General features: G+C 47.7%; 1 protein-coding gene across 1 annotated transcript; it reads left to right on the forward strand.

The window, feature by feature from the left end:
* The first annotated feature begins 1,024 nt into the window (after window positions 1-1,024).
* On the forward strand, window positions 1,025-8,447 carry CBLN4 (cerebellin 4 precursor). The gene is made up of 4 exons (XM_049777240.1): window positions 1,025-1,124; window positions 1,249-1,867; window positions 4,696-4,812; window positions 7,111-8,447. Exons 2-4 carry the CDS (start codon window positions 1,325-1,327, stop codon window positions 7,306-7,308), a joined length of 858 nt encoding a protein of 285 aa, XP_049633197.1. The 5' UTR covers window positions 1,025-1,124; window positions 1,249-1,324; the 3' UTR covers window positions 7,309-8,447.
* The last annotated feature ends 401 nt before the right edge of the window (window positions 8,448-8,848 follow it).

An 8,848-nucleotide genomic window follows, 5' to 3' on the forward strand; every position in this document is an offset into this window, starting at 1 on the left:
GGTGTCGCATTCCAGACAGGATCCAGGTGCTGCATCCCTGGGAAGGAGGGGGCTCTGTATTCAGCAAAGGCTCGGGGCGACTTCTGGCCAACTGAACTCTCCGGCTCTTTGGTCCGGGTCCCCTTGCGTGGGTGGGATTCTCGGTGACTGCCAAAAACGGCTCCCCTGCAGCACCTGGGGGCGCATCCCGCAACTCTACTCCCGCACCGAGATCCCTCCCAGCGCTCCCTGTGGGCTCCGGCCCCCTTACGTGGTGCCCTGAGCCTGCGGGAGCCCCGGGGCACAGGGAAGGAGGAACGCGTGCCAGCTGGTCCCGTGGCGCAGCGGTCCCAGCCTCTGATTCGCGCGGGGCGCGGGGGGTGGCAGAGTCTGCGCCTCGCAGGGGAGCGGGGAAAGGAGTCCCTGGAAGCTCCGGGGGCCCAGCAGGGGGCGAGCAGGCTCCGGGTCCGGGTGGGCATCGGGAGACTGGGCTCCCCTCCCTGGACACTGTCGGCGCCGTGCGCCCCGCTCTCCAAGCGGCCTGCCTTGCCGTGCGCTCCGGTGGTGGCTTGGGGGTGCGTTCCACCGCGGCCCGGACCAGAGCGGCTCTGCGCGAGTTCCTCGACCGAATCCCTCAGATCCTGGGAGCCCTCGGATTGAGCTGGCAGCCCCCCCAACACCCCATCCCCGGCGTCCCGCCTATAAATAGCGCACGGGTGCCCGCCCCGCGCTCACCGGCTGCGCAAGACACAGAAAGTTGCGTGCAGGCGACTCTCCTAGGTCGTGCGGTGGTGGCGGCCGTAGCAGCTGAGGACCCTCGCCAACCCCTCCAGCCCCGCAACCAGCACCCCCAGCCCGCGTATGTGCGCTCCGCGGCCCCGGGCCCCCGGCCCGCGCGGCCTCCCCGCCGACGGGCGCAGGACACGGTGACCTGGGCGCTTTGGTGGGGGAACCTGCTCAGTTCTGGCGCTGAACCACCTGGGAAAAAGAGAAAAGAGAGAAAGCTCCAGAAGCCAGCCTCCATCCCTGCTGCAAACCAGTGCGTCCTGGAGCGATTTGGACACCATCTCCGGTCCCCCCATCCTGATCCCCAACTGCCTCGGAGGGTCCCCTTGGAAGCTTCTGCAACCGGGGCTCGCCCGAAGGTGCGGGGCTTTGCGGTGAGATGGTTCTAGCAGCTGCTTCTTGCCTTTGAGGCGCGCGTGCGGGCAAGTATCTGGTGACCGAGGGTTTTTTTTTGTTTGTTTGTTTTGTTTTTTGGATGTCTAGGAACCAGGAGGGGTGCAGGGGCCCCCGGCGGGGCTGATCGTGGCGCAGAAGAAGAGGGTGGGGTAGGGGGTTCTGCATGAGCTCCTTAAAGGACAAAGGTAACGGAGCCGGAGAGAACGAGAGCGCGCTCGGGGGCACTTGGACCGGCAGCTCCAGCCGCCTTGGAAGTGCGCGCGCCGCTGCCACAGCCACAGCCACAGCCACAGCCACAGCAGCTCTGCCCGCCGCCCGCAGCTTCTTCCCTTTCCCCGGTTCCGGGGTCCCGGGCGAGGAAGAGGAGGAGGCGACCCCGGCGAGCCGCCGCGCCAGCCTCCCCAGGCTCACCATGGGCGCCCCGCGCCGCCGGGCGCTGTCCGTGCTGCCCGCCCTGCTGCTGGCACTGGCCCTGCCCGCGTCTCCGGTGAGCGCGCAGAACGACACGGAGCCCATCGTGCTGGAGGGCAAGTGCCTGGTGGTGTGCGACTCCAACCCGGCCACGGACGCCAAGGGATCGTCGTCGTCCCCGTTGGGGATCTCGGTGCGCGCGGCCAACTCAAAGGTGGCTTTCTCCGCCGTGCGCAGCACCAACCATGAACCCTCGGAGATGAGCAACAAGACGCGCATCATTTATTTCGACCAGGTCAGACCCCGACACCCCGAGGGACCGGGCACCGAACCGGCAGAGTTGGGATGATGGGAGGTGTGTGGGAGGATTATGATGATGATTTTGGATCGCCAGACCCGGGGCTGTCTCTGGCTTTATTTGGACTGTCCTCTCCAAATGCAGCTGGGTTTGGAAACTTCTGTTTAGCTCCTCTGTCCCTCACCTTCTTGTCTCTCCACCCTGGCTAAGCGATTCTGGGATTCTGGGAGGTGGTGGGGATCAAGGCCAGGGAAGCTTAGAGCTTGGGATCTGGGAGCTCAGGATCAACTGATCAGCAACAGGTTTGTGGGAGCTGGCATGGCGGGAACCCTCCCTGGTCCCCTGCCGCCGGCTTCTCTGCAGGTCGCCCAGGGAGTCTCTTGGCGCCTTCACGATGCCAACCGGTCTCCTAGTGGAGAAGTTTCTCCCCAAGGAGAGTCCTGGGATTCCACCCCTCTGCAGGTGCACGCAGGTGGCTGGAGAGGGTTGGGGAGCGCAGGGCAGGGTCAGCTGTCGCCCAGCTTTCTTTCGGGTTTACATAGCCAGTAAGTTGTCAGGCGCCGCTTAGCCAAAGGCAGGGGAATTGGAGGAAAGTTGCAAAGGAAGCGAGGGGAGGAAGTGAACAGCCGCTTAGGGAGTAGGTACTCCCCAGGAGAACTACCCAGAGATAGGGGAAGCCAACGGAGCGCAGGGGCGAGGAGCCCAGGAGAGTTCCTGGCTTCCTTCAGCTGGGGATTGGCGCGTAAGGGAGCCCGGAGGAGCAGCTTAGAGTCCAGTGATGCAAAGGGACCCCGAGATTTTCTTTCCAAGAGCACCCGGAGCCCGACTCAGCCGCATTTCGTGGTGGTCTGCAAAACCACACGTTGGGAGCACAGGTTAAGTGGCGCGCCCCGCCTGCCAGTGCCAGGCTCTCTTCCTTAATGATCAACCAAGTCTTGCTCAGTGGGGGCTAACCCCAAAACCAACACGTCTCTCCTGGGCTTCCCTAGGAGAAGCGGTGATGTTAAAAGAAGTAAGGGAGCTGCGCTGCGGGTCTCTAGTGTTGCTAGTGCGGGAAGTCCAGCTGGATTGGAAACCTGGAGAGTGCCTGGGAGGGTTGGCCAGTGTAGTGGTTTGCCCCCCTCTGGCTCGTGTCCACTTTGCAACGGACATTTCTGTGCCTAAGCCCAGGAGGAGAAAGGTGTTTCTGTGCCCCCGGGACGCCAAGGGCAAGGAGATACACTTAGCCATCTCCCGTGCTGCCCGAGTGCTTTAATTACAAGTGTAGTCAACAGCGGGTCCTGTGTAGCCAACACTCATCAGTCATTTCCATCCCTGCTAATGAAGGATGCCACTTGTATTCGAGTCGGGAGTCCCCTTGAAGTGTCTCAAAGGATTTTAATGAAGCTTAAGGAGGAAAAAAAAAATGGTTGTGTAGCACCGCCCCTCCACCTCCCCTTTGGGGATTGGGGTTTAGTTGACTGAGAGCTGGTGAATCAGAAAGAAACTGGAGGCAAATTGGGAAGCAAGTCGAATCTGAGAACATGCGAGCAACACGCATGGCTCTTCAGGCAGCTTCAGCCAGCTGCTCCCATCTGGCTGTTCCAAAATTGTAGTGCTCAGGAAACTCTTGGAGCAGCGTTGGGTTTTCAGGAGAATTATGTGAAGGACTTGAAATGTGTTCCTCTCCACAAGGTGCTTCAAAGAAACCTGATGGAGGGGGACTGAACCTTTCTCGGGCCATCTGAGAGTTTGAATTTCTTTGAATTCTTAGAGCTATTTCTTGGGGGAGAAGTAGAAGAAACTCTCCCGGCTGATTTCTCAATCCTACCCTCACCACGTGTGTTCTCACTCTTGTGAGAGTCTTGTCTCTGTGGTACAGACCTTCTAAAAGACTAAATTACACCTGAATTCCAAGTCCATTTCCCCAGCCCCAGCCTCTTGAGTTCCAAATATACACCTGCTATGTAGGAATCTTGATTCCATTTTTGTTTTTCAAGGTGGATTTTGCATGAGGGCTCATTCTGGGAGCAACGTGAGAGGTGCTTCTCCCTCTCCCTTTGTCTTTTCTTTTTGAAAGCTCTATTCTTTATTGGTGGTGGGAGGATTGCACTGGTGAAGGGGGTGTCCTTTTTATGATTGAAACCCAACTATAAACATATTTGTAATCATGGTGCTTAAATGAAGATATTAGGAATCTCAAAAAAAATTAAGCTCTATTCTTTGGCATCCAGTAAAGGCCGAGTCATTGCTAAAATGGGCTAATGGAGGTCTAGACAGGACAGGATGGGGAAACAGACTCTGGGTTCTAGGGGAGGTTGGGCGGATGATCAGCTGTGTCCTCTGGGGTAGGGGGTGTCCAGGCTGTGTCGTGCCCAGAGAGCACTGCAGAGAGCTTATGGCTGCTGATTGGCTTGTGTCTATGGATGCGTCACTCCTGGACATTGGGATTGCAGGGAGAAGGTGTATGGGGGGGGGGGGAGATTGTAAATACAGGGCAGGTGCCTTTTAACCCACTCTCAAGATAGAATTGATATTCCTAATCCCTCATATGTTACCCAGGTATTTCCCAACTCATCAATCCTCTGCTGAAAATTGAGGCATGAATGCAAAGCAGTTGCTTAATTTCTTCCCAATTCCTTAGAAATCCAGTTTCCAAGTCACTACAGAGGAAAGGAAATAGGAGTCAATGTTTTTATCTCCAGCTTTTATCAAGCTAGTTGTTGATCACAACAAAAAACACAGAAAGGAAAGAAGGAAGAGACAGCTGAGAGGGTGGAAACTGATTTTACTTGCAGTGGATAATCTTATAATAATTGGCTGGTATTTATCACTTTTACTTATAGATCCTAGTAAATGTGGGCAATTTTTTCACGCTGGAGTCTGTCTTTGTAGCCCCGAGAAAAGGAATTTACAGTTTCAGTTTTCATGTCATCAAAGTCTACCAGAGCCAGACAATTCAGGTATGTGTTTCATCTCTTGCTTCTCTGTTACAAACAAAGGTGTTGACTGAAAATGAGTAATGAATCTAAGAATTTATACAAGTGTGCAGAAAAAAACCACCTACTTGTTTAGCTTGTTTTACAAAGCAGTGAATTTCCTTTTTTTTTAGTACATCTTTTAAAGTACATGTCTAGAAGCCACTAGAAAAGGAAAATTAAACTTGTTACCTTAATTAAAACCAACTCTGAAAAACCATGGCTTAGTAAAGTGACATAGGTAGGATTTTTTCCCTTTTTTTGCCTCCTGGCACAAATATCTTTGTAAGATCTTGGTTTCCTTTACTACATGTGAAGAATTCTTTGAACTCCAAAGAAAAAGCTTAAAAGAGCTTCATAAGTGATAGTAAATAAAGCATATTTTTTTATTGCTAACAATAGGAGCTATTGTTAACTGTTAAAAGACAAATCTGTGAAGAAATAATCAATATACTTTTTTAAATGTTATGGAGTGCTTAAATTGTAAACATTTTTTTTTTCTTAATGATCCTGATGCTAGAGAAGTCATACCAATTATTGTTCTAAGGTTAACAATATTCTTTGAACTGGGTTTTCAAAGGTAATGGACTTGATCTTATATTCAAAGGCAACAATAGGATTAGTTCCTATCATGCTAAGACCCAGTGGGATTCCTGGACAGCTTTTACAGTTTGTTTTGAGGGACCATACCTGGCTATGCTCATAGCTTACTACTGACACTGTGCTCAGGGATCACTTCTGTTGGTACAAAGGGGACCTTATGTGATCCTAGGGATCAAACCAAAGACAAATGTTTACCTTCTGTATTGTCTTTGACTCCCACCACATCTTTTATTAGATGCTCCATATATATCTTACCCAATCTCCATGTTCATGATGGTTGACACAACTCTCACACGGGTAAATTGAGTCCCTTCAGATTTCATTTATTCTTTATTCACATAAAAGAAATGAATATCTTATACCCAGATTTACTTTCAGGAAAAAGTTTACCTAGGCCACAGTACCTAGAAACACATGTAATTTCAGACAGTGCATTCAAGAGAAAAGAGTGAATACATTTTGAGTTTATTCTTTGCTAACTCCCCACCAATAAACCCCTTAGTGGCCATGTTCAGGATTCTTCTTCTTTCTTTCTCTTTAGCTCTGGGCCACACCTGATGATACTCAGAATTTATTCCTGCCTCTGTACTCAGGAATCACTCCTGGTGAGCTCAGGAAACCATATGGGATGTTGGGGATCAAACTTGGGTTGGCCTTGTGCCTGGCAACCATTCTACCTACTGTTTTTTTACTCTGCCCTCCAGATGATTTCCTTTGATATTCATTTATATCAGGGAAGCTGAATAAATCAGCACACATGTTCCATGTTTCCATATGATATATTTTTAAAAATTCTGTGTGGCTTCAGATACACAGAACACCTAAGGAGGGTGATTGAATCTTTCTACATTTGGGCTTACTGGAACTCTGAATCTCTGTCATTAATATAGAGAAATCCACAACCTATGGCTTTCTTCCTAAAGGTTGTGTTGAACTTGAAAAATGAAGTCACCAAATGTGATGAAGGAAGGTCAGCTTACTGTGACTTGTAGATGTTTAAGGAGTCTAAGGGAGAGGTTCCAACACTTTTCTTTTCAATTAAAAAATCATTTCTGAAAAAAAAAATGGTCAAACGTAAATACCCAACTCAAAGTCAATGACAATAGAATCAAGAGACCCAAACTAGAACAAGCTAAACACAAAATAGACCTGTCACACTGGCCGTCCTGGAGGCTAGGAGTGGAAGTATGGAATGCATGTGGGGAAGTATGGTGGAAGGAGGCCAACAGTGGTGGTGGGAATGGCCTTAATTCACTGTCACTAAATGCCTGAAATTCAACTGTGAAAGACTTGTAACTCACAATGATCTCGACAAAAAATTAAAAAAATCATTTTGGGGGTCAGAGTGATAGCATAGAGGGGAAGATGTTTACCTTGCACATGGCCAAACTGAGTTTGATCCTCAGCATCCCATAGAACCCCTGGAGCCTGCCAGGGCTAATGTCTGAGTTCAGAACCAGGAGTAACTCTTGAACATTGCTGTCTTTGGCCCCCAAACAAACATAAACAAACAAAAATCATCTCATCAGACATAGGAAATCTAAGCAGCCTGGCAGGTTAATTTCAAGAGGCAGAGAGATTGTTACTAACTATTATTTGACCAGGTTGGGTCTATTTATTGCTTCTAGAAAATGTTCTACTTGTCAGGAGAGATTTTCAGTGAGTTTTGTTTTCTTGTAGGTTAACCTGATGTTGAATGGAAAACCAGTCATATCTGCCTTTGCGGGGGACAAAGATGTGACTCGTGAAGCTGCCACAAATGGAGTCTTGCTCTACCTGGATAAAGAGGATAAGGTTTACCTGAAACTGGAGAAAGGTAATCTGGTTGGCGGCTGGCAGTATTCCACTTTCTCCGGCTTTCTGGTCTTTCCCTTATAGGATGTGAATTCCCTCCAATGCTGCTCTTGGTGATAGGCAGCTTGCCCTTGCATTGTTGGAGATCACATTCTCATCCTCCGATCCATATCTTTTATTGATTTCTCATGGGTGAACATGGATTCTCTTGAAGGATTCTAGGTCTCTCCACACCCAAGTTTCATGGATGATTTTGGTGTGTGTCCCTTTCCGTATCTTTGGAAGAAGACTCATCGTGGAAAGTTCTTATCAACGCTTCCGTGTAACAATTACAGCTGTCCGCCAGATTGATTCTCCATTTCAATTCCTGGGCTGGCTGAATTCCTTTCAGAGGTGGAATTTTCTTTCTTTCTTTTTTTCCCCCCAAGACTGGCAACTGGATCTAAGAATGAGAAAACTTAAGTTATGTCTTCAAGCTACAGTTAGTGTGTTTACTGCCAAAGAGCTGTATATTGTGTTGCTCTATTGATTTCACTTGCTTTCACTCCTTTTGGAGTTCATTTGTTTTGTTCACTTATGGTAGCTGGGAATTTTTTTTTCAGTGACTGGCTTTGTGTTTTCTTACACATAGGGCATTGCGTGGTTTCCCACACATTTACTCTATCAGATCACCAACATGACTTCCTTTAAAAATAATAAAAAAAAAAGAATGCTTCATAGTTGTATTTTAATTACATATGTGAGAGAGTCATATTTTCCAAATTATATTTTCTAATAGGAAGAGTAGATCTTAAATCTGACAAAGGAAATGTTGCTTATTCAAATTCTAAGTGATCCACTTCCAAACCTCCATAAAATGGTTCTCCTTCATGGGAAATCTTGTGTTTTATTGCCCAAGTTTAATCCACATGATTGGTAATAACCACTTTATTTAAAAAATCTGAAGAGATTTCCCCCTAGACATGGATGGTCACTTTATTAACTAGAGAATGGGATACCCTGGTTTTTAATTATACCTATTTTTCAAAACTTCTATTGTTTTCAAGTATCATCTGGTTTTGCCTTAACTCCTTAAATTGTATATATTTATCTGTTTAGCTAATATTAAATCTAAATATCCCATATCTAAACTTAGTGCAATATCTTATTTTATCTTTTGTACAAGTCATATGAATTCATAAAGGTATTTATGTCTGTTATAGAATAAAAGTTCATATATGTTAGTTGAATCGTTTGTTCTTTAGTTTTGGAAATATGTATTCTATATGATTTATTTACTTTATAGCTTAATTCCTTCCTTCCATCCTCTTACCTTATTTCCCTCCCACCCTCTGTCATATATTTCTTTATGCCCTTTCATGGAGCTTAAGAAAAACTCCTGAATCTGCTAAGAGTGACTTCTGAATTGGTATAGGAAACTTTTTTCTATGTTTAATCTGTTCAAATCTGTGAGTTTCAGGATTTTCCAAAGAAATTTAATGCAGTTAGTAAATTCTTCTTTCAGAAGACCTTATAGTTAGAAAGTTAAGTTTACAAGATCTCCCAAATATTATGAGAAAATTGGCTGGCGAATGAATCAATGATGTTGAGTATAAAGACCATGTCTTCAAACTGAAAACTTGAT

Source organism: Suncus etruscus, chromosome 7 (genome assembly GCF_024139225.1).
Source record: "Suncus etruscus isolate mSunEtr1 chromosome 7, mSunEtr1.pri.cur, whole genome shotgun sequence".
NCBI classification, from domain to species: domain Eukaryota; kingdom Metazoa; phylum Chordata; class Mammalia; order Eulipotyphla; family Soricidae; genus Suncus; species Suncus etruscus.

Excerpts from the sequence above, each read along its gene's own strand:
- CBLN4 (XM_049777240.1), top strand. The coding sequence starts at position 1,325 with ATGAGCTCCTTAAAGGACAAAGGTAACGGAGCCGGAGAGAACGAGAGC. Across the intron at positions 1,868-4,695 it reads GCATCATTTATTTCGACCAG|ATCCTAGTAAATGTGGGCAA; the intron begins GTCAGACCCCGA and ends TTTTACTTATAG. Across the intron at positions 4,813-7,110 it reads ACCAGAGCCAGACAATTCAG|GTTAACCTGATGTTGAATGG; the intron begins GTATGTGTTTCA and ends GTTTTCTTGTAG.